We start from the raw sequence: 27,347 nt of genomic DNA, 5'->3' as shown, positions 1-27,347 counted from the left end.
CTTACCTCTCCCCATCTCAGATTCAGCTCCTAAAATGAAGTTCAACATCGTCGGTCTCGTTGCCGCGGCATGGTGAGAATGCATCCCGCAGCAGACAATGAAACATGTGTTGACCGATTCCAAGGATGCCGCTCGTAGCTTGCCAGTTTTCTTGCCACTGCCAGGTCGCCAACAACGGAAATGCCGTCATTGCTGCTATTCGACTTTGCGATGAGGTCGGTGGAACAATCTGCTACAACTCTGCCGGAAATTACAATGTTGTACGTGTCATCCTGCCAATGTGCCAACTTTTTCACCTTGGTTTTACGGCCAAAAAAGGTGTCAGTGCTAAGAGACCTCTTCGAACAGTGCAAGACTAGCGCTGCGTGGACCGATGAGCAGTGCAAGAACACGTTCCAGGGTATTGACCAGCCGAATGAGAGATTCAGGGCTGTTTGCACCGCGTACAACGGCGGAGGATGCCCTGCGTAGTTTGTTGTGCCGCGTAATAGCTGGTCTACGGACTTGGACACCACGCCTTGCCACTAGGTCGTTGCATGAAAGCAATAAATTTTGACTTAGCAATACATTTCTATGCTTAGAACGCTCATTGACATGCCCGGTCCGTTGCTGTTATTCTGGAATGTGTACATATGGCACTTGCAGATTGGAATATCGCCACAAAACAACGTTGAATCTTCCGGTAGATAACCACAGAACCTAGACGCTGTTTGTGGTATGTGGCAAAGATCTGCAGCTATTCCAATAACACCCATGCTTTGTCTTCAAAATCTTCCTAGTCATCTCCCCAAACCTTATCCCATGTTCTCAGGATTACATTCTTCTTCACAAGCTCTTCGTTTCGATGCTCCTCCTGCAGACCTTCTTCCCAGAGGCGGCATTCGTGATCAACCGCTTGCTTTCGTCCCTCGGCGTAAATATCTACAGATCCGGGATCAACAAAGCTTGTGCGCTTGTATATCTTCCAAAACACGAACATGCCAACAAACCAACCAAGACCAAAATAGCTTGTAATGAACCCTTTTGTAGACCACGGGGAGAATATGTCGAACCCAATGAACAAAGAGATGATCGAACCCAGGATCATGCACAAATAGGGAGTCCAGGAAGCACCGGGTGCAATGTAGGGGAAGATGATTGTCTCCGTCTGCGTGACCGATTCCGCGCTGTTGTCTCTGTCAAGTAATGAGGCCAGCCAACTCTTCTTGCTCGTGCTGATTTGGCGAATTCCTTGGGCTTTCAAAGCTCGGCGCCAACCAAGAAAGACCCAGGACATGCAGGTGAAATTGACGACCAGTGAGACGGTTGTCAACTCCAAGAACCAAGAGAAAACCTCACTTGCTTCATTCGACGCAACCAAAAATGACAGAAGAGAGATGAGAGTGACTGCTGTCACACAGACCCATGGTACCCCGCTCTTGGTGCATCTCAGAAAGATCTTGGGTGCTTGTCCATCCTGAGCAAGAGAGTAGAGGGTGCGACTAGATGAGTAGAGAAAGGCGTTTCCACAGGACCAACCCGAAAGTAAGATGAGAAAGTTGATTAGTCCTGGCAGAAACCCTGAGATGCCATGGCTGAGGAGTCCCAAAACCCATGGTGACGCGGCGGCTCCAGCATCGCCGGAATCGATCGCGCCCAGGAGGCGTTCATCGCGCGAATTGCATATTATGCCAACCGCGAGAATACCAAAAATGTAGAAAAACAAGATGCGATTGATGATCATCTTGGAGACTCGCGGGATGGTCTTTCGCGGGTTCTGAATTTCTCCAGCTGCGAGAGATATGGTATCTGGTCCACCGATTGTGAAAGCAGCGTAGCGCACTGATATACAGACGCTGAGGAAAACGCCAGTGGCTCCATCTGCATAGTAAGCGTGCGCGAAGTTTCCATTAGACCAGTTTCGAAAGCCATAGGCATCGTGCTTCGGATTCCCGCCCACCATGGTTATGAAGGTCGCCATCATAAGGCCGAGAAGCAGGAGGACCTTAGTCGAGCCCATGACAAACTCACTTTCGCCGAACCATCTGTCAGGCTAATTAGCAAATAGAGTTTCTCGTGTCAGAATTTCACCAGCCTTCACTTACTTGACAGCTGCCATGTTCAGGAAGTAGCATACTGCCAGAACCATGGCAATCCACACTGCTGGATTGACGTCGACGTTCCAATAACCCATGACTGTGGCGACCGCTGAATATTCCGTACAAACAAGCATAGCGCCGGCGAAGAAATAGGTCCATCCCATGGCGAAGCCGAGTGCGGGATCCACGAAGCGAGCGGCAAGCTCGTAGATTGAGCCTCTGATCGGCAGCCAAGCCACCATCTCAGCAACGTTCAGGGTGGTGGGCCATATGAACCCCACGCCGTAGATGATGTACCCGATAATGAGAGGCAGGGGTCCCGCCTTGGACAGGACGCCGCCCACGCCCACGAAGAGGCCGACGCCAATGCCTCCGGCAATTGTCATGAGCTGAACATGGCGTGGAGAGAGACCCCGTTGTGTTTGGGGAATCGTGGCCTCGGATGTTTGGCCCAGGCGGGTAGATGAGCTGTCATCTGCGATGGCGTCTTTCACTGCCGGTCCTGCCATTCTCGCAGATGGATTTGGCGAGGAGGGTCGCTGGCATATGGTAATCAAAGAGAGAAATTTGAAAGAGCGGCACAAAATCCAAGCGTTTGGGAGGGGCTTTACAAGCGATGCGACTCTTAAGTTTTAGCTAACACCTGTTGCGATGGTGGCAGTGGCCAACTTATGAGAGAATCCAGGCAAGTACCGTTCATTCCCACGGCAAGAATCTGTGATACCGTATATCGGATGAGCCTTCCTATCTCAAGTCGTGACCCATGACAGCACCAACCGACCTATGCATAACAACTAAGATAACATATCACCCGATATCATCACAGCACTTCTATCTGGTGTGACCTTTGCTAGAATGCGATAACACAGTAGCAAGACGGAGGGGTCCATTAATAGCATCTGGAGTGGGGACGCAAATTGGCCAGTTGGAAGTGGGAGCTGACGACCCCTGAAGATTAGATCGTATTCGATTTCCTAGTTGGGATAGCCGATAAACCACGGCTCAGATCGTATTCATCCGCCTCTTATGGAAAGCAACTAGACTTGGCACAAGCTCGGAGTTTGACTGCCGTTGATTTTGAGAATTCTCAGTACGCAATGGTTGCAAGAGCGAGTGACAGCTTGGACAAGTTGCCGAGGAGGGGAAATGACACACGCGCGTCGCAAGACATACAAGTCAGCGTGCAGGCGGACGCCGATGAAATAAATTAAAACATGCGTCGCCAATGTGTTCTGCAGAATTCATAATTACCTATTTGATTCCGAATACGATTTGATTTTATACTTTGCTGTATCGAGAGTCGCCGCTGGGCCAGGCAAAAGTATGGCTGATACGAGAACTCGGAAGGCGAAGGACCGGCTCTTGGCTGTCGCCAAAGGCCTCCAACCGCAAGACTCAATGCCGAAAGACTTCATTGAGAGACTGACCGCGTGCCTTGTGGCTGACCCTCTACTTCCGAGGCCTAATCCATCGATTTCACTCTGGCAAGAACCCCCTCACCCCACCTTGGCAACTGTTCAGTCCACCAATCTCCCTAGCTACGCCGACTTCGTTGTCATAGGCTCAGGGATCACTGGGTGCAGCGTCACAAAGGGCCTATTGGAAAACGAGGTCTTAGGCTCCGGTGATAATCCAAGCCAAGTTGTTGTCCTAGAAGCTCGGAATCTTTGCAGCGGTGCCACGGGCCGTAATGGGGGCCAGCTCGTCAGTCCCGTCGGACATACGTTCGCGGGTCTGGTCGAACGCTTTGGCACAGCGACTGCGATGGAGATGGCTCGATTTAGCCTGATGAATATTGAGCGTGTGATGGACATGGTAAGAGATATGGGACCGGAGATCCAGACAGAGAGCGAAATTCGAGATCTGGTCAAAGTTATGGTACCTGAGACCGAGTTCGCGTGGCTTGAATCACTGAGCTCGTTGGAGGAATTCCGCGAAGCGTTTCCAGAGCACAGATATCTTCACAAGGTTTTCGAGCAGAAGGAGTTGATCAAGGTTTGTCTTCTACACATCAGTCGATATTGACGATCACGGACACTGATGAATGTTCTCTCAGGAATGGAATGTCAAGGTTGGATTTGGCACGATCGTTCACAAAGCAGGTGCCATATGGCCATATCGATTGATCACTGGAATCTTTGAAAGTCTTCTGGGCCAGTATCCCAATCGCCTGTCCATCGAAACGAACACTCCAGTTACCGCCATTTCCCAGTCTTCCTCTCCTCAAGAAGAGACAGCCAACACGACATATAAGTACAAGATTACAACTCCTCGAGGAACTGTGCATGCAAAACAAGTCATTCACTGCACCAACGCCAACGCTTCGCATCTTCTGAAGCCTCTAAGAGGTAAGATGTACCCGTACAGAGGCACGATGTCAGTCCAGAAAGCCGGCAAACATCTGGAGAATGTCGGGAACAGCGCCTCCTGGAGCTTGCTGAATAAGCCTACGTTGGATCACAACACAGGATTGTATGATGGCGGCCTGTACTACTTGCAACAGAACGGGTTGACGGGAGACATTTGGGTTGGAGGGGGAAGCTCGAGCATTTTCGGCACACTCTCGTCTGATGACACGTCGGTGCCCGGTCAGGCTATGAAGGATCTGGCGAGGTTGCTTCCTAATTACTTTTTCAAGGGATGGCCCCAGGGAGAGGAACCCGAGATTCGGGGGATGTGGACCGGACTTCAATGTCATACATCGGATGGGTTACCCTTGATCGGAAAGATTCCAGGGTCCGCTTCAGGTCGTGAGAGTAGCGACGCCGAGTGGATTTGCGGAGGATACAATGGATACGGTATGGACAAGGCCTGGCTATCAGGCGAGGCACTTGTGAAGATGATTGCTGGCGAAGGTGTGCCTGAGTGGCTTCCGAAGGTATTTTTGATCACAGAGACCAGGTTTGAGCAAGCCTTGACCCTCGAGAAAGCACTTGATAGATGGATTTCGTTAGCAAGAGAGTCGAAATAGTAGGAAGTGTCAATTTGGTATATTTTAAACCAGACAGCGTGTTGGTTGTATATCGGGCGTCTATCCAAAGAGGGTACTCAGCCTTTTCTCTACGCAAACGTCCAACCAATACACATTCTTCTTCCCCGAATCTAGCGCTGCCCAAGTGTGATGCACCAATTCCGAGATGTTCATCACCTTTCGCAAAGGCAGGACATTACGGTACGCTGAAAGCCTTGCTGTAATGAAGTTTCGCGCGGTTGCTATTCTTATTGCGTCATTGCCATGAAATCGAGCTTCCTCGTTATCAGCGTCCATCGATAGGACTGCTTGAGTGCCAACGCGAAGTTCGCCGGCAACAGCTACGAAGATGAAAGGCTGAACACATCGAGTTCGAGACTCGAACGGAATGTCTCGGAGCAGATCAAGTGTATACATGGTCAAGCTCGTCAGCCATGCGTTTCTCTCTGTTTCTGTTGGCCTCTTGCAGGGTGGCGGAGCGTCGTAGAGGTCAACAGCATTCCATGGGTTATATCTGTCAGACAACAAGTCTGGAAAGACGCGATATAATTGCAGCAGTCCTGAACAGATATAGGCTTCGTCTAACTTGGACAGATGAGCTAGAGTAGTTCGCGGATCTTCCGGATCGACCATTTCGGAAATTTTGGGTCTCTTGTGAGCTAGCAGTCTCCGTTCGACTTGCCGAGCCTGGCGGATATCCTTTCTGAACGAGTCGAGAAGTTCTTCTGAGATAAACCCGCTTGAAGCTTTTTTCCTCCGGTGGTCATGAATCAGTCTTCCCACGCGGGCTAACAAGCTCATTGTATCGTCGGATATGCCTGTGAAAGGGTGGGGTAGATTGCCACACGGTTGTGGCGGGCCTATGAAGCCGGGTGAATCAACTGTAGTTGAGCAGGTTTCAATGAAAAATGATAGAAGCAGTTCCCAGTACTCGACTGCAGATTTAAAGAAACGGAATGTAACAGCCGTCTTGGAATCTGGCACCCAGTTTCGGAGTGTGTCTTGCGTGGCTGTGAACTTCTCCAATTCCAGGTCTGAAGGGTCATGCCAGCTTGCAGTGTGTCCCAGCAATAATCCAGACATGAGATTGATGTCTTGTTGATGCCAAACAGAAGATGCATACCCGTTATCGAAGACTTGAAGAGCAAGATTCCTCTCCCTTACAGCGACACAACCGAGTTCAGGGAAGCTTTTCATCAAGCAAGCCGCAGCCATACTCTGCATTGTATGGAAGAGCACTTCCGACGATTGCCAAGAGCTCTCCATCAGGATCCGCATATAGTTATGCTTGCTATCCCAAGTACAATAAAGTGGTATCACTTCTTGCATGAAATAGTCTGACAGAGCCGTGGGGAGGTTGGTCAGTCTGCGGGGCCAGCCTAGCGGATTCTGAGAAACGCTGTCTGAGCTTTGGAGAAGATCGTCAGGCTCTAGACACCGATGGCCGCTTGATGGATCTCCATCCGGGGCCTCCACAAACAGGTAATCTAGACTGCCTGTGTAGTTGAAGTCGGGAAACTCGAATGGGGATGACGACGTCGAAAACTGATGATCTGAGCTAACCACATGATTTACTGTTTCTTCAAAAGATAGCCATGATGGGTTCTGACATCCAAGAAAACCATCAGCAGGGCGTAGAACCGATTCCAAGTCTTTCAGGAGTGAAAGACTTAGATCAGCATGGCTATCACCATTCCTCTTGCTATCACTGACTCCATCGGGAGGCGAAACGGCTGATGGCTCGGTAGACGGGAGGCTCGAAGTATTTTTGGGTCTTTGATTGCTGTCATTCATTCCTTCCGGGCTTCTTGGCGGAGCTGATCTTTTCGCATGAAGTTGGTTAGCTGGGGCCCAGCGCACGTTCAACGGGTATCCAGGACAATTCGAGCCATATTCCTCGCAGCGGACGCAACCAGATTTTCGTTGGTCACATTTGATCTTCTCTAACAATTTAGCTGCATGAAACGTTGAGCTGTATTTATACGCTTACCCGTCTAGTTTTGCACAGTGTGCATCCAAATCTGCTCTTCTTGTGGGATATTCTGGTTGACATTTTCAACTCTTCACGTATGATGCTAATTGCAAGGCGGGGGAAGGAGATACCGAAGTGAGATAACAGACGGCAGATTCACCCGGGGCGGCTTATCATATCCGTGTTGGAGGCGTTCATGCTACATCCCTACCTCATTTGGCCAACCACCGTTAGTCAGCCGGGAACCCGAGAAGAGCTACGTTGGTTGACAGCCAAGAATCTATAGATGACAAGTGACAAGCCTGCTTGGAATTGGTGTCCTTTGAGCAAGATAAGTCATAACCATTCATTTTATTGAAGTCAAAACCCGCTGAAAAAGTGGACGTGTCAACCCGCTCAAATAATCTTGTCTCAGGGCAGTTTCCAAAGTCATTGCATTATTCTGAATAGGGGTCAGTGATCTCAACCAGATTCGCATTTCATGCTCAGAAAGAAGTTCCTAGGTTCGCCTTAGCATCAGTGCTCTTCATGGGGGCGAATGTTACTTCAATCATGCACTTTAATCCGTAAGGTGACAGATGCATGCTGACATCTTGGTGGCCTGATGCAATGATGCCCGATACGGTGGGGCATGTGGCCGCATGTTGTTGGCCAGCAACCCCTCGTAGGATCTCTCCCTCCCGAAAAGAATTCTCTCATCTGCATCTATGCTTGTCATTCTGTAAAAGACGATGATCTGAAAACACTTCTGTCATCTGCATTTGAGAACGACATACGACTCAATCATGCCTGAGGCGGCCTCGAATGGCGGCCACAAGCGGGCGCTACTGATCGGCTGTCCCGTTGCGGGACTCAGGGCCCCCGCCCAGGACTTGGAAACTATGAGAACAATACTCGAAGTTTACGGATTTTCCTGCGAGACGGTACAAAACGCCACTAGAGCTGACATTCTCAACCACTTGGAGGATATCATCGAGGCCACGAACGCAAGCGATGCTGTCGTGGTCTACTTCTCAGGCCATGGAGGCCTTGTAGAGCAGACAGGCGAGATCAACGCGAAGCGCCCAGTCCAGTTTCTCATCCCGTATGACTTTTCAGACACCACCGAAGGTGACTTCAGAGGAATTACAGACGTGGAGTTGTCACAATATCTGCGCCGAATCACCGACAAGACCGAAAATGTCACCCTGATACTGGACTGTTGTCATGCAGCCCGCATGGCCCGACTCAAGGCCACCGTCAAAAAGATTGACCCGCAAGTCTATGCTGTAGTTTTCTCACACATTCAAAAGATGCTGCGAGATGGCACGCTCAACGGAGGCGGTCATCATGAAAGAAATCCCCGACTTCTCACCATTGCAGCGTCAGCGCAGACTGAGAGCGCTTACGAACAGGCCTTCGGCGAGGAGCAGCGAAGTGTGCTCACAGAAGCTCTTGAGCGTGTGATGCTCCGACGGGATGCGTCTGGTAATCCGTCAATAAGTTGCTGGCGCAGCGTCATGCGCAGCGTTCGAGACCGCATCAAAGCCACCTGTCCTCAGCAATTTCCGCAAATTGAAGGAGACGACACGCGGTTCACCTTCAGCCTTGACAAAGCGAGTCTTAATGCCGCACTTCCGTTCTCATACACTCCGAAGGATGGTCCTGTCTTGGAGGGTGGGAGGCTTCACGGTGTTGTGGCGGGAGATACTTATGCCGTCTTGCCGGGGCTTGATGAGCGATTTGACTTGCGTCGCCAGATTACTGAGATCACCGTTGATGCTGTTGGGCCTGTGAAGTCGCGGGTCATCAAAGACAGCGACCTCATCAGTCGGGTTGAGAAACATGCTGGATCAGACATGAGAGCTTTTCCAAGAAAGAAGATTGGTAGATTGCCCGTCGCAGTTCAGCTTGGGGAGGCCTCAGAGCAGTTAAATGGCCGCATTGATGGATCGCCTTTTCTCTGCAAAGCTGAAGACAACGATCCGTCCCCATTCGCCACAATCGCGCGCGGGGATTCCGAAGTCGAGCTCTGGAGTCAGGAGACTGGTGAATCCTCTCTCCTGGGTTGCTGGCAGGCGACAGGGGAACATGTTGATGCCCGATGTGTCTCCGAGATTATTGACAGACTGGAGTCCATGGCGCGGTCGAGACACCTTCTCTCGCTTGCTCGGCAAGTCGAGCCGATTGCACTGTCACAACAAGTCGGTGTGCAGGTCGGCCGAGTCAGATGTGGCCAACCGGACACCAGCGGCCAAGAAGGAGGCCTCGTGGTCACCGAAGGGGACAGGATATTCATCAAACTTTGCAACAATGGCCGATCACCAGTTCTTGTAACGATTTTCGAAATTTGCGCTGGATCTGTTATGATGCTTACTTCCGCAACACCAAGCGGCCGAGAACTTCGTCCCAATGAGGAGTACATCTTTGGCGAGTTGGACATGATATTCGGAACCCTTGAAGGGTCTGAGGTTGATTGGCCCGAGAGGGTGCCAAAGAAATGCCCCAGGCTTTTCGAGAACATTGTTGTTGTGGTAACACCTAATCGACTCGACATGGATCTTCGGTGCCTTGAGACGGGCCCTGGAGCGGCCAAGGGTGCAGACAGGGGGGCTCAAGAACTCGATGCGCCAAGTCTCAGTGATTTCATCGATACTGTCGGCTCGAGCTCTACCAGAGATTTCAAAACTCGGCAGACTTATGTCGAATTTGGCATGCGTGTAGTCTCGTTCGAGCTGAACCACAACTGAAGCAGCTATTTCTCAATCATCATACATAGGCACAGACAGCTTGCACAAGTTATCTCTTCAAGCAGAAGTACTCATCGTGCACCTGAAGTTATAAGCACTTTCTTGTTGGTTTGATGGTTAATGTCGTGGTTTTGTGTAGTACTGCGTCAGCGATGGTGATCGGTCTCCTCCAAGGTTTTGATCCTTCGATCAGCTAACGTCGACCCGCACTTCAGTTTCACACCAATTAAGACCTACTATTCCTCGGGATTCTATCAAATGAGCTCACTTAACCATTGCGGTTGCAACAACGGCGACCTGCAGATGCAGCTTTACGTGGCAAAAATGCTCCGCCCGCTTCTCGGTTCCATCCCCCAGCTGTTGCCATTTGCCTCTTGCCACAGTACCATGCTAGTAAAATGAGACATTATGAGGCGATTGAAAATCTTGCTCTCGTACAAGATATTTCCGTGGCTCTCAAAAGTCACCCAAATTTGCACTTCGTACTTCATTCATTCTGGTGTTCGGTCGTCTTAGGGTCTTCAACATGGAAATACTGAAAGCTTTACCCGTACCACAGGAGAACATCTTTCTCCACACCACGGATCTACCCGTCGACGGCTGCGATCTTCCCGGCCCCGAGAACCAAGTTTCACAAGAAGACGCTTGGTGGGGGGGTGACATCCCGGCTTCCGTCCCAGGGGGCCCGGTTCCCAAGGTGAGAGAACACACCATCTTCTTCCGGGTTATGCGTCATGCGAACTGGCGAACCGCTGACAAGGCATCCAGGGGTCCTTCGGAGCCTTGTTAAGGAAACTGAAAGGAGTGCCGGCTTGCGTGTGGGTTGTGAACCAACATGATGAGGAGATCACTGTCGTTGTGTCCAAGCATCGTCCTTGCCGGATGCTCACGGGTTTTGAGGTCAATCTGTCAACAACAGGGGGAGGAATTGGTTTGAGCCAAACAGTACGTTTCCCAACTTCTGTCTAACCTTCTCTTCGGTATTGATATTGATAATTGGGCCAATAGACATACGTAGGCCCTGCTACAAAGAAGACTCTCCAACCCGAATCGAAAACCAAGTCGGAATCTAGAGCTACGTTTCCTCTGTGGACGAGCAAAGACGGCTTCGCTGTGATCACCGTATTCATAGGCGAGGAAAAAAGGTTGCATATTGAGAACGATCGAATACTGGCTGGCGCTACGGCATATGTTGGACATGGGCCGGATTTAAGGATTGAACCGTATGGGCAGGCGTCGGATTAGAAAAAGGGATTTTGCATTTGTATTTTGGACACAAGGCTAGCAACTTTGACATCGTTTTCAAGGACCAAAGTGAACGTAAGGAACCCACCATGACCTCGTGACTTCAGGCCTCCTTCTTCTGATGTCCCTTGTAAGACCGTTTCCGTCCAATTTGACAGGTGCCTCCATTTCCACTTCTTCCTCGAGTTGAGTTACCGTCTCTTGCTCCACATTTGACCGGCTTACTTTTGACCTATTGCGCATTTGATGGCTATGAACCCAGTCGTCGCGAAGATGCCGGATCGTGTGATGGAGACTTTGGCAAACGGAATCATCAGTCATGCCCTTTTCCCACAATCCCTCGTAAGTCATCTTCGCCGTATTCACACATAAGCTATCTTCAACTTCCCACAGTGTCCCAATTACATGTCGAAAGCCAGCAAGCTGAAAGGCGCCGGCCAAGTGAATGCTTTCGTCAACTGACTTATAATCAAGGATCTGGCTCGTTCCACATGCCGATAAGTATGCCAGAAATGGAGAACTTTCCCTCAGATTTATCTCCAAAAGGTTGCCAGCTGTCAGAGATTGATCCTCCCAGTCTTCCAGTAGCAAGCGACTCTGCAGAGGGTCGACGGAGTGCGTGTGGCCGTGTCCAGCAAAGTGGAACACCTTGCAACCACTATTTAACGCGGCAAGTACATCTCTGTATCTTCCAGCCGCGTGAGTGCAGCTGATTCCCCTGGACTTGCAGCCCAACTTGACAGCATCAATTTCGCTTGCAGCATACTGCAGCGTTTTCATGCCCGGCGTCTTCGTCATGGAAACGAGAACGAATTCTGAGGTAGAAGTGCCGTCGCCTTCCTCTCGTATTGCGCCCCCTGTGTCGTTCTGGATCACAGAGCTGTAGGTGGTTGGCTTTCTAGCGTGGAGAATGGCATGAACGGATGCACTGTAAGACGATATCACCCTGTCAAGCGCTGTCCGTTCTTGACCACCAAAGTGATCACCAGCAGCATGCAGAGGAAAGCCAACCAGCGGGCCGGTCAGAATCCACCAAATATGAGGCCAAGCTTTTGCCGCGTTCGGCGTGTCCGTAAAACTCAGATACTCGAGAACAGGTCCAACAATGACATTCCATAGCCAGATCAGAATGTAAGAATCCCTGACTTCACGAGCCTTTGACTCGATGATTTCGTAGGTAACGTGGTTCAATGGTAAAGTTCGTACGTGATCTTCTTCGACAATGATAGCATCGCACCTGAACCGACTAACATTGACAACAATAACGGGGCCTCTCGAACCTGCTCGGAGCATCTGGTCCTCAGACATGGTGCCGAGAAACCCTTCAAAACCGGGCTGTTGCTGTATTTTTGACAGCAGATTTTCCATTCGAGCAGTGGCAAGGTGGCGGGTGTCGGCCTCGATGGACGACTTGCCGGAATCACCATGGCTCGCATTGGATGAATCCATGAGATTACGGAGTTGGTCAAAAGCCTGGGCCAACTTTGGATGCGAGCGGTGCAGCTCCGATATGTCTGCGCGGATCTTCTGCAGGGAATCGGCGATGATGCCTCGGCCAGTCTCAAGCAGTTTGAGGGCCTCGGTCGGGCCTTCGCCAGTCTCTATGGCAATTGCAGCAGCATCTGAAGCTAGTCCGACAGCCTGAGTAAGCAGATACTGTTTATCTGCTGGACGCAACGAGAGCGGTGCTGACACCGGGACCAGTGAAATTATTTGCTTCGCTATGTTGAAGGCTAGCTGTGTATCGTTCAAGGCATCTGGAGTTCACAGGAATTGTCGGCCAGCATCGATACGCAAGCTGATCGGGGCTTGCTTATGGCCCAGAGTCGACACAAAGTTTGCCCTTGCATTCCGCAAGTCATCTAGCTCTCCGACTTTCGAGTATCTGTCCCAAAGCAAGCGTCCAAGATTGAATGTTGCTGCAGCTCGTCAGGATGATCATCGGGGCAGGTATTTACCGCTTTGTTGGCAGCGCTGATACCCAACTCAAGGTCATCCAAATGTTGCATTTCAAAATGTCGAAATTTGAGACCGTAGAACTTTCCCTGGTTGTTCAAGTACTTGACCCGATCGGGGCGGCCTTCAGGCGTGACTTGCACAGCTTTGTTGATGTGACTGATTGCCATGTTGAGATCTTCGACCTGTCCGCGCTTCGGATGGGTCTCTCCGGAGTATCGGTCGATCAGTCTGTTTCCAATGGTGCTCAAGATTGGTCCTTGGTTGGGGTTATTTTGTGGAACAAGTGTTGCCAAAGCTTCTTGGGATACAATGATAGCTCTGTCAAGATCGGTTATTTCTCTTTTGCGCTCATACCTATCACTCAGAGCATTTCCCAAGTTGTTCAAATAGTCTGCTCTGTCGGGATGAGTAGGAGGCACCGTTTTGACCGCCTCACCATGGAACTTGATAGCCTCTTCGAGATCATCTAGCGCCCCGGCATGAGAGTATCTGTCAGAAAGCCGGTTTCCAAGGTTGTTCAAATACTCCGCATGTCTAACAAAGTGGTCTTGCGTGCCCACTAGCGTGGCCTTCCTCGCGAATGCGATGGAGTCGTCCAAATGTGAGAATACATGAGAACGGGCATATTTGTCGCCCAGTAGACTTGCTAGCGCATTGAGACGAGTACCCTGAGCTGGGTGGCCTTCAAGCGTAGATTGAACGGCTTCTTTAGCAAGTTCAATAGCTTCTTTCAAGTCCTTTTCTTCTCCTGTTCGCTGATATCTATCGCCCAGTCGGATTGCTAGATTAAACAGCTGGTCGGTACGTTCCGGGGTCTCCGTATTCGTAGAAGTGGCTTCTGTTGCCTTCCTTGCTAGATCAACAGACTTATCGAGATCTTTGGTCTCACCAGTCCTCAAGTATCTGTCTCTCAGACGGAGTCCCAAGTTGTTCATCCTGATTGATAACCGAGGACCATGTTTTGTAGTAGCCTCCAAGGCCTCCTGGGCAAGTTGAGTAGACTCCGTCAAATCATCTTCGTCGCCATTGTGAGTGAATCTGTCACCGATGCGGTTGCTTAGATTGATGAGAAAGTAACCGCGGTCTGGATGATCCGATGGTGCAATCTTCATGGTTTCTCTGGCAGACCTGATGGCTTCGTCGAGATCCTCCCTCCGTCCATTTTCATAGTATTGTCGTCCGAGGTTCATGCTAAGACCATTCAGGTAGTCTGGGCGCATCGGGTGCTTCTCGTGAGTTGCCTTGACAGCGTTTCGGCTCATCAGAATTGCTTCACTCAGGTCCGATGCTGCACGCATCCCGATGGCAGAGTAGTGCTCGCCTAGTCGAGGCCCAAGTTATGGCAGCGTGCTGTCCAATATGGGCTAGATTCCGAAGTTTCAGCAAGAGCTTCTCGCGTGAATTGAATACATCCGCGTAGATCATCGGTAGTCCTGGTGTAGAAATACTTGTGGTCGAGATGGTGACTGGGAGTATCCAGGAGTTCTGGACGCTGTTCGTGGCCTTTCGGTGTAATGTTGATAGCCTTCTTTGCCGCAAGGATACAGTTTCCAGGTCAGACATCGCTCCGGTGCGCGAGTACTTCTTATCAAGAAGGTCGTGAAGGACGATGATGCGGGAAATCCTGTCGTTGATTCGGATGTGTGGCCCCGCGAATGCATCGTGAGCTTCTCTAGCAAATCCAATGGCTTCGTCTAATTCACCGGCGTCCAGAGTCTGAGAGTACCGCTTTCCGAGTAAAGCTCCGAGATTGCTCAATACACTTAGTCGCTCTGGTACGTCTCGGGGAATGATCTCAAGGGCCTTCCTCGCCGCATCTATAGCCAAATTCAGGTCAACCAGGGAATTTGAGAAGAGAAACTTCTCGCCAAAACGAAAGACAAGGTTCCTCAGAAACGTAGCCTGGTCGAGACTGTCGTTTGAGGTTACCTTGAGACCTTTCATGGCGATCTTAATTGCCTCATTTAGGTACTCCCTTTTGAGAGTGCTTTTGTACCGGTCTTCTAGCAGGCTCCCAAGGAGATTAAGACGGTTGGGCAACTCCAGACTTCCGTGCGGAGTCAAAGATAATACCTCTTGGGTTATTCGTGTTGCCTCATTTATGTCGTCCTCGGAAGCTGTCAGCGAGTATCTAGCTCCGAGACGTACAGCTAGGTTAAACCACCGATCAAGTCGGCTAGGATGGTCCGGAGGCACAGCTGCAGTAAATGCATCAATGGCATCTTTGGCCAAGCTAATAGCCTCTTCCAAATATTGGCGCATGTCCGTGTAGACGTATGTAGAGTATAGAACGTGCCCAAGGTTGTTCAGTCTATTCGATCTCTCACGGTGGTCAGCGGGTGTGGCTTCGACCGCCTCTCTGGCATGGCGAATCCCATCTTCCAAGTCTTTGGACTCGCCGGTATGTGGAAATCTTGCTGTAACTAGGAACGCAAGGTCACTCCGCCATCCAGCGCATGTAGCTTCATTGTGTATGCCCGGGGAAGCTTCTATAGCCTGGTCCGCGGCTTGGATCGCTTCCTGTAAGTCCGACAACCGGCCCAAGCGCTTGTATCTTGTATGAATCCGATGTGAGAATTCACTAAGTCTGCTGGCCTTATATTCGTCATCTTCCGGTGTCAACTCTGCAGCTTCTTTGGCAGCCTGAATGCTTTTGTCCAGATCCATGATTTCGTGAGTTTCGTGATACTTTTCCAGCCAGAGGGAGTGCAAAGTGGCGAGGAAGTCTGCCTGGTTCGTGATCAGGCCCTTCTCTGCCGTGACCTTCACCACAGCTTCAGAGACTCCAATAGCTTCCTCAAGATATTGCATGGACTTGGTTTGGCTCCATGCCCAGTCGAGCAGACCTCCGAACTTTGCCAAATTCCTCCATCGATTCTCGTCGTCTTCAGACACTCCCTGCAGCGCCTGTCTTGCGCGATCCACAACGTCGTCAATACTCTCCATCGGAAAGAGACTTTGGGTACGCAGAGCACTTGGTACTGTGGTACCAGACGAATCTTTGATGATTTAGCTTCAATAGTGCCGACAGAATTCAGGCGTGAAACATTGCGTGATGTGGGACGGGAGCCTTGCGGCTCACTTGCTTATCCACCCCATATCTCCCTCAATCGCCCGCAGAGCCATTCTTTCCAACGGAAGCGCCAGCCAATCTCCATGCAATTCGCGGGAATGCTTAGGAGCAAGTGACAAACCTATGTACCCAATCGCAGTGCTTGAAACACCCCTGCATATGCATCCTCAGAACCAGGCCTATTTTGTTCGACCGGCAAGCCTGTTCTATCTTGTGTGTTGGTCCTACGTATATGTGGAAGACCGTGAGAAAGGGGCTTTAAGGCCATGAGAAACGGTAGAGTGGACGATACAAACGCTCATTAGGACGGGGACGGGTGCCACAAGCTCCACATGCGACGTATTGCACCTGCACTGGCGGATCGTATCAGATGTGCACGCATGTCTGAGGAAATAATCGGCTAGGACTATTGAAAATCAAATGTAAAGATATCTTTCTGGTGAAACAAAGATCACTTCTGTTGGATTACCAAAGTCCGCGTCTTACATCTCCAACTCCGCCTTCCCGGCGGGATAAATCTAGCGGAGCGCCGCTTGCATTTGTAATCGTCATTCAGACTAATTGAATAGTCATTTTCCGCCATAACGTTATGCGACCAGCTTTTAGAGCTAGAGTCATCATAAATCTCATGATTTAGGTCGATATCGACAGAACCTTTTCAGATCCTGGTGAGGATAAAACCAGGCACACTGCATGACTTGATTGACGCGATCAACCCGCCCAAAAGAACGTACACCAGTCGCACACTAGCCACACTCTTCCTTCTACTGAATTCATTCAAAACATGGAACCAACAATTCTTGTCGTTGGCGCCACCGGTAACACTGGCCGCGGTGTCGTCGAGACTCTGTCAGAACTTCTCAAACCCAGCACCACCTTCTCTAACCACAGAGTCCTTGCTCTCACTCGATCGCTCAGCGGAACTGTCGCGCAGAAGTTCGCTCAGCTGCCGAATGTCGAAGTACTTGAAAAGAACTGGGTGGACATCACCGCGGATTGGCTGCGCCAACACAACGTTGTGAGGGCCTTCATTGCCGCTCACAACGAGCCCAACCAATTCTCCGAAGAGTCAACCTTCCACGTCGCTGCTCTCAACGCTGGTGTCGAATACGTGGTGCGAATCTCGACAACTGCCGCAAACGTACGGCCCGACTGCCCTGCGTACTACCCAAGAACCCACTGGGCCATTGAGTCCATGCTGAGCTCGCCGGAGTTTCAACGTCTTCAGTGGACCTCGCTGCAGCCGAACATCTTCTCGCCTCTCTACCTTTACCCTGCGGCGGAGCTGGTCAAATCATTTCGCCAGACGGGGAAGCCGCACACGCTGAAGTTGATTGCTTCTGAAGACGCTGCGGTCGGGATCATCGATCCTTTCGAGGTCGGATATCTAGCGGCACACCTTCTCACTGCCGAAGATGTGAAGCCTCACGACAGGGCTAAATACGTTCTGAACGGTCCCGAAGACGTCACCGGGCGTCAGATTGTGGGGATGGTTGAGAAGTCGCTTGGCACAAGGGTTGAGGATGTCCAATTCAAAGACGTGTCCTTTGTTGAAGACATGGCAGCTCAATCTCAGCAGTCAAAGAGCGTCATTCGGTCGATCAAGTACGCTTTAGAGACGGCTTGGGAAGGAAAATGCAGCACCTCCACAACAAGCCGAGAAATATTCGACATATTTACTCCGAAGGTTACGCTGGCCGAGTCTTACAAGAGGCTGCTGGAGGAGGAGGATTGATTGCCGCCATAGCAACTTTGTTGTCTTTTCAGTCTTCAGAAGAATTGGAGTTTTAATCTTCTCTTTCTTGCAGACTGTAAAATGATTATTTTACTTCAAGCCAAATACAGGCTGTGCTGGAGAGTGGAGGAGTTGGAGACAAGTTGACCAGGAAGCAACGTAGAACCAACTTGCGATAGATAGTCGGGCTTGCGAGGTTGTCGAGGTAGTATGTAGGACTCGTTTGTAACAGAAAATCAAAAGACGATTACTTGCATTGGCATTTACCCTTCTTGACTAGCCAAGTTCTCAACTAAAATTTCACCGCCTCCTGGTACTCACGCAGTTGGGTGAGCTGTTGAAAGCAATTGCTGCGATAAAACGATTGAATTTAAGATTCAGCCCCTGCATGCTTTACTTTCTTTTCCTTCTTGATTAAGGGATGTGACTTCCATCCACCCACTCATGAACCAACGACTGCTTGTTTTGCTGAGCTAGTCGTCTTGGCGGCCCCCAAAGCTGAAATTCAAAAGCCGTCATCTTCTCGGTTGATTTGGTCCGAGGCAGTGCAGGTCACGACCAAGGTCCCTTTGGCCGGCAACAACCATTTTATGGAATATCCGGGATATGACCGACCCGAGGGAGCGTCTGCCTTGAGAATTTTACGAAAGTCCAAATCCATGAATTACCCCTGAATCGATCGTTCGCTTAAATTCTGGAGATCGATATCACCACCTCTTTGTTCTCATTGTTTGCTGCGGGACACCCCTGCACATGCATCCTGCGGCGGATTCGCTTACCAGGACTTTATCAACTTGTTTCTTGCTTCTTCCTTCTAGGCAGAGAAAGCTAGCAAAGATGCGTGTGGATCCCTCAGCCGACACCTTCAATCTCACCAAAGTTCGCACTTTCTGCCTCCCAACCGACGATTGAAGCGTTCTCGTGGCGATGACGAGACTGCTCGTGATTGGACAGCATACGATGATTTGCGAGAACCGATGACTGTGGAGGTGCCGCGCCAGTCCCGAGTGGCGGCCAGCGGGCGTTCAATATCGGGATGGGAATATGCTATATAAGTCTAAACCTCGTCCTCATGCCAGTCGTTCGATCTCATAGGACCAGTCCAGCTGCAATCTCCCATCTTTTCAACTTTTCAACTTGTCAAACATGCGGTCTCTTTTCATTGCTACTTTCGCCACTCTGGCTGCTGCGCAGAGCACTCCGTGGCCTTCCTTCGGCAACTGGACTGAAACCGCTGGTGGCTACGACTTCACCCTGTCAGGTCCCGCAAAGCTTGGCACCAAGGCCGAGTTCGAGCTGGACAGATGTCACTACGTCTGGAACTTACTCAACGAGCGCACAAACTGCGACGAAAGGGCCCCGAGTGATGCCACCGAGTGCATGGACCAGCTCTTCCAGCGCAAGACTGAAATCGGCGACCAAGGATTCCTGGACATCTTCGAGAGAGAGATCATTGAAGCCAGGCAGTTCTGGTACGAGGTGAACGACAAGTCCGAGCTGGACAAGCCAGAGACCTGGAAGGCCGTCGAAGCGCGCGCGGTCGTGTCCTTACCCAACATCACTGCCTGGGCCTTCTCGGCGTGGTCGTCGTCGCCCAGAGCCGACGCGGCCAACAACAGGGAGAACGCGGAGCACTACTTCAAGCACTCGGACTTCACCACCGGCAGCGGCGTCTCGCGCATTCTCGAGGGGTGGGGCGGCACGATCACCAACTTCACGATTCCCAACTACAGCGCTGCGCTGTGTGCTGAGAGAGCCATGGTTCGGCCGCTGCCGGAGTTTTTGATCAAGGCGTGTGGCGACAAGAATCTGGTTGACGGCAAGGATACCAACTTTGGCGTGCTCAATATCGCGGCACGGGATGTTGATGGTGCGTCGTTTGGACAGCCTGGGAAGAAGGGCATCGACATTTACGCGTCCATTTGGTATGGCGGCGCGATTTCCGAGGAGCACCTTGAGGCGGAGCGGCAGCATGTGATCATTGAGATTGTAAACATGAGTCTGAAGGCGCAACAGGATATCGAGACTGGCACGTTCACGGTTCCTGCGCCACCGACATCGTAAGATATTGGACTGCACGAAATTTGAGGTTGGGGTCGGGGGATGTCGACTTTTCAGTTTGCGAGTCGAACATCAGCCGTTCATCCGCGAAATCCACTTCTGCATGTACATAGCTTTAACTAGACGGCCTCTTTGTGTAGATATGGAGGTCTTTTACGAGTGTACATAATAGGATTGTTTGCTTCGAAAACATAATGCCCTTGTACGTGTGATCGGGATTTTTGCCGCGGCACTTGGTCTCGGGGATGAGATCCTGCAGGAACGTCATTTGTTCTTTTACGTTCTTGGAGTTGACAATTTGACCTGGATGTTCGAGTGTCAGTTCTCATTCGTCAAGATGCGAAGGCGAGATGTCCAAATAAGGAAAGTTGCCGGGGCGGCCGGGGTGTCTGCCCTGGGGCCATTATCCTTGGCATTATAACTAGGGCGGAGCATGTAGAATATCCACGCAAGCTGACAGTGTTCGATCATGTCATCATCCAGGCATCAGTGCAAGTTTTAAATCATAGCCGATTTGAGGCTCTCATCACTTGTTAGCACTAGCCCTGAAAGGCTCATCTGGCGACTTTGTAGGCATCCAACACAGCAAGTCCACCTACAAGATTCACGATACTTCAACCTCGCGAGGCTTGAGCACCAACAAACGCAGTCTCTTTCTCTTGGACTCTCATTCCACGAAGCTGAGATTCTTAACAGCCTCGCGTTTTCTTGGACTTTTTAACACCACTATAACTTGAAATCCAGTGTATGTGCGACGTTGCCATTGGGCCGGGATTAAACCCCGCACTTGCCTTGACTCCGTGTAAGTGACGGCGCTGGACGGAACTATGTCCGCACGGGGGCTTTCGGCTTTTGCGCGGAATTACAGCCTGCCAAAAAGGGATGGGACTGAAGTCAATTATCTCATTGATTTGATGTCTCAAGTCAAACAGTCAATCGAGCGAGGATTAAATTATCATCAAAACATCGCCGCTCCTTGAAGGTGCATAACTTCATCATTATAGCAATTCCGACTCGTTTGAGACTCCAGATCCAACGAAGCTGAACCAAGACGAAATTTCAAGCGATTGCCGCCTTTTCAGGAAATGTCGACCAAATACAATAACTCGCTGGGAAGCATGTTCTGGTTATCGGAGGCTCAACCGGCATCGGCTTCGGCGTCGCAGAGGCCGTTCTCGCGGCCGGCGCCAGCGTGACCATCTCCTCCTCTTCGAGCAGCAAGCTTTCGACCGCCGTTGCAAGTCTCCAAGCCACGATGCCATCTTCCCCCTCGAGCCCGAAGATCCAGAGTTTCACAGCAGACCTCTCAGGACCTGATGCCGAAGAAAGGCTGGAAGCCGTGTTCAAACAAGCAGGGCCTCTAAACCATGTCGTCTTCACAGCCGCCAACTCGCTCTCTCTGATGATGCTACAAGATCTTACTCCCGACAAGATCCTGGCCGCATGCCAGATGTGCCTCGTCGCCCCTCTGATGGCAATCAAAGTCGCGTCGCGGTACCCTCCGAAGAGTAACGAGTCGACATTCATCATTACCAGCGGTAGCGCGGCACACAAGTCTACACCCGGCTGGTCTGTCGTGTCGTATTTTACGGCGGGCTCACAGGGGATGGTGAAGCAGCTGGCAGTGGAGCTGAAGCCTTTGAGGGTCAATGCTGTTGCTCCGGGCCATGTTGATACTGAGCTATGGGATCACATGAGTGCGGAGTAGAAGCAGGCAATGGTGAAAGGCGTTGAGGGAACGGTGCCGACGGGTCAGTTGGGAGGGTTGAGGATGTTGTTGAGGCGTATCTCTGGTTGCTGAAGGATCGAAATGCGACTGGTACCGTTGCTGCTACTGATGGTGGCTCTATGGTTGTCTAGGATACCGACCTTTCGACGCTATGACGCCATAGGGAAGATGCAACGTATTCTGAACGTCCATCTCGTTGCTGGCATGCAATTTATCGTACCAACAGTGTTTCCTTCAGATTGACAAGGTGACATGGACAAGACTGAGGAATTGAAGTATTGAATTCGCAACGCTCTGACTGGTGGCTTTTGATGTCAAAGTGGATCGCCGGCACATGTGTCAGCGCACGGCCCCTAAGCCACTGGGTACCGTCGGACCCCGGAGCAGAGATATCCCGTGGTTGCTGGGCCACCCCCCGGTCAGCTACTTTTCGCATGGGAAAATCATCGCCAGCTGCAGCAAGCATCGCATGTGAAGTCGACACCTCTCCCCAAGAGCTCAATCTCTTTGTGTATAACCCCCGCAGCGCCGAAGGCAACACAGCACCTCGACGAATACCCCCGACGCTCCGTTCAGGACTTTCCTTCCTTTCGTGCGCGTTCTAGTGTCGATTCCTTCCGCAACGAAACACACCGAATACATCCCGACACCGACTTCGAAGCTTCGAAGCTTGCCGCGTCCGACCCTTTCGAGGCAGCGACGCCTTTAATACCTCCGCCCACAATGGCGCCTCTCATCCTCCACAATGTTCCCGACGAGGAGCTCTACATCGGCGACGACGGCATAAAACGCCCTTACGCCATGGTCTTCCCTCAGTACGTCCCGACGCGACTTCAACCCTCGAAGGGTCCTACCGCGCAGTGACATCCAGCTAACAACTTCCTTCCGCGCAGACAAGATGGCCTCCCCGGTGCTAGAAACCGCCGCGGCGCCCCAGAGACAGGCTCCTTCGGCAAGTCCACACGCCGCTCCCGCTCCCGCACAGGGACACCCGCCCGCCGCGAGAACCCAACCGTCGCAGCCGCCGACAAGATCTTTGGCGACTGGATCTCTTCCCAAGCGAACGTTACCGCCCTCAACACAGCCGCCAACGCCGGCACTTCATCACAACAACCAGGTACAACCACCAGCTCCTCCGCCGCCGTCGGCACCCAACGCAAAACCTCAGGCCTCTCACAAGCGCCCCTCCTAGCCTCCGAAGAAGCACCTACGGCTGCCGCAACTGGCCCCCGCCTCGCCCGCCGCGAGCCCACCGAAGTCATCCTCCGCGGCTACCGCTCCCCCTCCCAGCAGTACGCCGCCCTCGCCCACTACGAACAGCTCGCCGGCCTCATCTGCGAAGACTACCCCCGCGAGCCCCCCCTCGAGCAGCGCCGCTACAAGTCAGAGCTCCGCGACCCGGCCTTCACCCGCCGCCGCGTCCTCACCCCCGAGGAGCGCGCGAAGGTCAACCGCGCCGACGGCGGCGAGCACTGGGTCAAGGTCACTTTCGAATCCGCAGACGCCGCGGACGCCGCGTGCTACGCCAGCCCCCAGCGCGTCAACGGCTACCTCGTCTACGCGGAGCCCTACAGCGGCTTCCCCCCGGTCCGCGACGAGCCCATCCCCGACGTCGACTCTCTCGTGCCCGCCCACGATGACCTGCACCGCTCCCAGTCCGTACCCGCGGGTGCTTTCGGGAGCCACGCCACGCCTCGCAAGCGTCTCCAGAAACCGAGCAACCCCTTCGCCGTCAACGCCCGCACCATGTCCGACCTCTCCCCGCCCACGTCCCTCACGTCCTCCAATACGATGGACACGGCGACAATGTCTAACATGTCCTCCGCCACCGTGACCATGACCGATGCCCCGCCCCTCGAGCCCTCCTCGTCCACGTCCCAGTCTACCGCAGTCCTGCAGATGACAACCGAAGACAGCCTCTACTGCCGCCGCATCCCCACCGCCCGACGCGCCCGGCTCCTGCCCGCCGAGCAGGCCCTGCTCCCGCAGCAGAGCTACGCCCAGCGCCTCGTCAACGCCGTGCCCTTCCTCAAGTGGTTCAGCGGCTCCATGATCGGCAACGAGGTCCCGCGCACCGACACGGGCGAGTTCGACTGGAACCGCGCCAGCCTGTACTGGAAGGTCATCTGCTGGCTCGACGCGACGTTTGGGCTGTTTGGCGGCGAGATCCTGACCGCCGACAAGGACGACTAGATGTTTTCCGTTTCTTGAGATCAGGAGCCTTTGGGAGGTTTTACGTCACGGGCAGGGGATGGGGGGAGAGGCGTTTGGAGGAAAAATTTCATTTAGCATCATGAATACCACGCACTACTGGTTCTCCTTTTTTACTACTACAACCATACTAGACCGACGGATGACAAGATTGGAGAAGCTGCATGCAGTCTTTTGGAGCAGGGAAAACAAAAAATACCGAACTCGCGCAGAGAGAGGAATAAAAGGGATCAAAGGTTCTGTATGACCAGTTGTAAGACTATGCCGCGCCGAGGAGGGGCGTCCCTCAATTTTTCTTCTTTCCATAGACGCCTCTGGATGGGTATAACAAGAAATAATTCATGACTTTGGGCCGCCGTCGAACACAAACAAACACACACAAAGACTCCTTCAAATCGAACCATCAGTCTGCTAGGCGTCTTCCTCATTCACACTCCACCGCCTCTCCCGCCGCCCCCTCTCCTCTGACCCCCTCTCCTCTGACCCCCTCTCTTCTGACCCCCCGTTGACCGACGACTCCACCACCGAGCTCCCGTCGTTGCTCTGCCCCCACGGCGTCTGCCCGTGCTGCTGCTCCTCGTCCTCCTCCTTCAGGATGCTGTACCGCCGCTGCTCCGCAACCCGCTCGTCGACCTGCGACGACTCCTCGCTCAGCCCGACGCCCAGGCTGTCGAACGTCACGTCCGTCGCGTGCCGCCGGATCGGCTGCGGCGAGAACGGCCGCACGCCCCGCGACCGGTTGAACGTCGTGTCTGAGAAGATGCTGTCCGCGTCGTTGTCGTCGCCGAGCCCGGGCGAGGCTACCGCCGCCCCGAGGCTCTGGTAACGGTCCGAGTCGCTCAGCAGGCTGTCGTCCCGCGCGTGGCCCCCGCCCTGCCGCGTGACGTCCGAGGCGGCGTCCGCGAGGATGCTCTTGGGCGGGAGGATGCTGAATAGCTTCGCCGTCTCCGCGGACCCGCCGCCGCTGATGCTCGCGTGGTGCAGGTCCGCCACCTCGTCGCTCGCAAACAGATCGGCGCCCTTCTCGAGTAAGTCGTCCAGCCCGCCGCCGCTCCACCCTTTCCGGGCGAGGCTCTCGAAGATGTCGACTTCCGCCCGGACGAGGCTGCACGAGGCCTCGAGGATGCGGCCGCTGGTGTCCTGGCTCTCGCGAAGCAGTGTGCGCGCGTGGTCGCCGTGCAGCGCGGTGAGGCCGTCGAGCTTGGTGGTCAGCTCGACGAGGTATGCGCGGAACTTGCCGACGTCGCGGCGGCGCTGCTTGTGCAGCTTGAGCCCGTCCTTCTCGAGCTTCTGGATCTCGCGGGAGCGCGCCTGGACCTCGCGCACGTAGACCTCCTCCTCGTCGTCGACGCGCTGGCGCCACTTGTCGAGCTCGTGGAGGAGGGGCACCTCGAAGTCGCGGTAGACGGTCTCGGAGAGGATCTGCTGGTGGTTCGCGACGAGGTGGTGGACGCCCGAGGCGGAGAGGAGGAGGTTGGCGGTGCAGGCGGTGCTGGGGCCTGCGCCGGGGAAGCTGGAGGAGAGGAGGGCGGCGCCGCCGTTGGGGTGGGTGCTCGCGGAGAGGGACTCGGCGCGGGCCTCCTTGAGGCGGGCGCAGGACTCGAGGGCGGAGCCGAAGGCGGAGGCGGCGGTGGAGAGGGTGGCGAGGGCCTGGCGGTAGGCCTTTGCGGTCTGGAGGAGGTCGGTGTAGGCGGTCTGGGACTGCTCGAGGTCGGCCTTTGTGAGGATGGCGTGGACGGGGCGCGGGGGCGGCGGGAGCGGGAGGTTGAAGGAGGAGAGGGGGTTCGCGGTGGAGGCGAGGGAGTAGACGGGGGAGCCCGGGATCGGGGGCAGCTGGGAGGGCGTCGGGGTCGCGGGGCGGGTGTCGGAGGAGCCGTTGGCGGCGGCGGGTGTAGGTGGTGAGGTTGCCATTTGTGTGAGGTTTCGGTTTTCGTTTGGAGGGGGTTCTTGCTGATCCCTCCGGAACGGCGGAGGGGGAAGATGTGGAATGGAGCTGCGTTGAGGCTATTTCGGGATGCTGTTTATTGTGGCAACCAACGCTGCGGGGGTTCGCACGCTGCGTTGCTGTGGCGGGAGCTCGGGGTTTTGTTTCGTTTGTTTGGCTAGCTTATCGCGCTGAGCCGGGCAGTCTCATCGTCAGGTCGTGATGTAGGACAGGGCGGACGAAGGAACGGGAACCTGTCAAAGGTTGAGGTCTCTAGGGAGGGGAGGAGGAGGGAGGGAAAGGGGAAAGAAATGTAAGGAATATTTTAGGCGCTCTAAAAAAAAAAGATGAAATCGCTGAAGATGGTTCTGCAAGATGCTGCAAAGCTTCCTTGGAAAGGCGATTGCGGTTGGCGCATGTGGGCCGCCGCCATGGTGCAGGTAACAGCACACACGCACAGCAGCCCAAAGGTACTTCACAAGTGTTGGAGGCCCTTGTGATTCGAGGGGGCAACTGCTGACCGCAAGGTGGAGTCCGGCCGTTACCCGGATAGGCCCTGTGCTTGCGTGCTGCGGCGCCACCTCGCGGACGGTGCAGCCGCGATAAGACCCCTGGCTGGAACCACTTTGGGCTTTCGTTAGCGTCATGGGCCGTTTGAACGGTGTGTCTTGCAGGACGTGGACTTAGGTAAGCCGGTGGTCGTTGGGGATTTTTGGAGAAGACAACTGATCCTGTTTGTTGTGATTGGATTTCTGAGACAAGAACAAGTGCGTGTGATGTCGAGAGACTGAAGGCGGCTGTTAGCTTGAATCCGGAGTAAATTGAAAAACTACTGGTATTCCCGGGTGTATGGGGCCGCAAAGTTGGTCTCAACCACGGAGGTGAACCCGAGCCCGGCTCGACGAACAACACATGCAGCCGCCAAGATGAGTGTGGTGGGTCTGAAAGGAAGTACGGAACCCGCAGAACACGCCTCATTTTATTTTTGCACCATCCGACTTTCCCATGTTGACTCGACGACGCTGTTACGCCAAGTTGGTGTAGTAAGCGTGGCCCGACATCACGGGCGTCAGGCAGTTCTGAGCCAGTCGTCGGTAACTAGTGCAACTCGATTCTTATGAGACCAAAGAATGTAGCAGAAGATCAGAGCATCTTCGTTAAGCTATGTTCAATCCTCTCGTTGTTGACCGCGAAGAGAAGTCACTCTCATATTATTTTAATTGGTGACTTGGGCAGGCTCTATGGTCTCTGGTGCTTATTTGGGTAAGGTATGATTGCTAGATGCTGCCTAAGCTCTGCTATTCATGTTTTTTGTCATGTTGGATGAGCAATGAAGTGTCAGGACTGATAGACCTCAGGCATCCAAAGAGGCAACCATCTAGCATATGCTTTTCAGGGAAGCTTCTGAGGGACATTTCACAGGTCGAGGACGCGACGAGCTTGTGGTAGCGCGAATTGATGCTGCGTAACTCAAGCATGCTGCCAGGTACAATGTCAAGCAGTCATGGTTACCATTCCTCAACCGAAAACCAGGATGCGTACATATCGGCTGTATCAATGGACATATGAACATGAGTTGAACTTCTCATGTCTTACGTCGGTTCCTACCCAATCGCTTCAGCAGAAACGTTTAACAACGTTTGTCAAACGTGACAGTTGT

General features: G+C 52.9%; 9 protein-coding genes across 9 annotated transcripts; 6 read left to right on the top strand and 3 right to left on the bottom strand.

Annotated features, from left to right (window-relative positions):
* Window positions 1-775: 775 nt before the first annotated feature.
* On the bottom strand, window positions 776-2,587 carry COL26b_011585 (uncharacterized protein; the record flags this gene model as incomplete). Its single annotated transcript, XM_053184249.1, has 2 exons — window positions 776-2,024; window positions 2,085-2,587. The coding sequence occupies 2 exons, from the start codon at window positions 2,585-2,587 to the stop codon at window positions 776-778; spliced, it is 1,752 nt and encodes a 583-aa protein (XP_053031814.1).
* Window positions 2,588-3,842: 1,255 nt separating this feature from the next.
* COL26b_011584 (uncharacterized protein) lies at window positions 3,843-4,996 on the top strand (the record flags this gene model as incomplete). The annotated part of the gene is made up of 3 exons (XM_053184248.1): window positions 3,843-4,073; window positions 4,135-4,933; window positions 4,980-4,996. 3 exons carry the CDS (start codon window positions 3,843-3,845, stop codon window positions 4,994-4,996), a joined length of 1,047 nt encoding a protein of 348 aa, XP_053031813.1.
* Window positions 4,997-7,806: 2,810 nt separating this feature from the next.
* On the top strand, window positions 7,807-9,750 carry COL26b_011583 (uncharacterized protein; the record flags this gene model as incomplete). Its single annotated transcript, XM_053184247.1, has 1 exon — window positions 7,807-9,750. One exon carries the CDS (start codon window positions 7,807-7,809, stop codon window positions 9,748-9,750), a length of 1,944 nt encoding a protein of 647 aa, XP_053031812.1.
* Window positions 9,751-12,182: 2,432 nt separating this feature from the next.
* Window positions 12,183-15,900, bottom strand: COL26b_011582 (uncharacterized protein; the record flags this gene model as incomplete). The annotated part of the gene is made up of 4 exons (XM_053184246.1): window positions 12,183-12,209; window positions 12,247-12,732; window positions 12,954-14,275; window positions 14,403-15,900. The coding sequence occupies 4 exons, from the start codon at window positions 15,898-15,900 to the stop codon at window positions 12,183-12,185; spliced, it is 3,333 nt and encodes a 1,110-aa protein (XP_053031811.1).
* A 911-nt stretch (window positions 15,901-16,811) lies between these two features.
* On the top strand, window positions 16,812-17,762 carry COL26b_011581 (uncharacterized protein; the record flags this gene model as incomplete). The annotated part of the gene is made up of 1 exon (XM_053184245.1): window positions 16,812-17,762. One exon carries the CDS (start codon window positions 16,812-16,814, stop codon window positions 17,760-17,762), a length of 951 nt encoding a protein of 316 aa, XP_053031810.1.
* A 1,146-nt stretch (window positions 17,763-18,908) lies between these two features.
* On the top strand, window positions 18,909-19,826 carry COL26b_011580 (uncharacterized protein; the record flags this gene model as incomplete). Its single annotated transcript, XM_053184244.1, has 1 exon — window positions 18,909-19,826. One exon carries the CDS (start codon window positions 18,909-18,911, stop codon window positions 19,824-19,826), a length of 918 nt encoding a protein of 305 aa, XP_053031809.1.
* Window positions 19,827-21,078: 1,252 nt separating this feature from the next.
* COL26b_011579 (uncharacterized protein) lies at window positions 21,079-21,531 on the top strand (the record flags this gene model as incomplete). The annotated part of the gene is made up of 1 exon (XM_053184243.1): window positions 21,079-21,531. One exon carries the CDS (start codon window positions 21,079-21,081, stop codon window positions 21,529-21,531), a length of 453 nt encoding a protein of 150 aa, XP_053031808.1.
* Window positions 21,532-22,275: 744 nt separating this feature from the next.
* Window positions 22,276-23,745, top strand: COL26b_011578 (uncharacterized protein; the record flags this gene model as incomplete). Its single annotated transcript, XM_053184242.1, has 2 exons — window positions 22,276-22,367; window positions 22,446-23,745. The coding sequence occupies 2 exons, from the start codon at window positions 22,276-22,278 to the stop codon at window positions 23,743-23,745; spliced, it is 1,392 nt and encodes a 463-aa protein (XP_053031807.1).
* Window positions 23,746-24,174: 429 nt separating this feature from the next.
* On the bottom strand, window positions 24,175-25,674 carry COL26b_011577 (uncharacterized protein; the record flags this gene model as incomplete). Its single annotated transcript, XM_053184241.1, has 1 exon — window positions 24,175-25,674. One exon carries the CDS (start codon window positions 25,672-25,674, stop codon window positions 24,175-24,177), a length of 1,500 nt encoding a protein of 499 aa, XP_053031806.1.
* Between the last annotated feature and the right edge of the window lie 1,673 nt (window positions 25,675-27,347).

The sequence above is a fragment of the Colletotrichum chrysophilum genome, assembly GCF_026319265.1.
Source record: "Colletotrichum chrysophilum strain AFK26 chromosome Unknown scaffold_144, whole genome shotgun sequence".
Classification (NCBI taxonomy): Eukaryota; Fungi; Ascomycota; class Sordariomycetes; order Glomerellales; family Glomerellaceae; genus Colletotrichum; species Colletotrichum chrysophilum.
The sequence above is the reverse complement of the archived record's forward strand: the minus strand, read 5'-3'. Positions and strand labels throughout refer to the sequence as shown.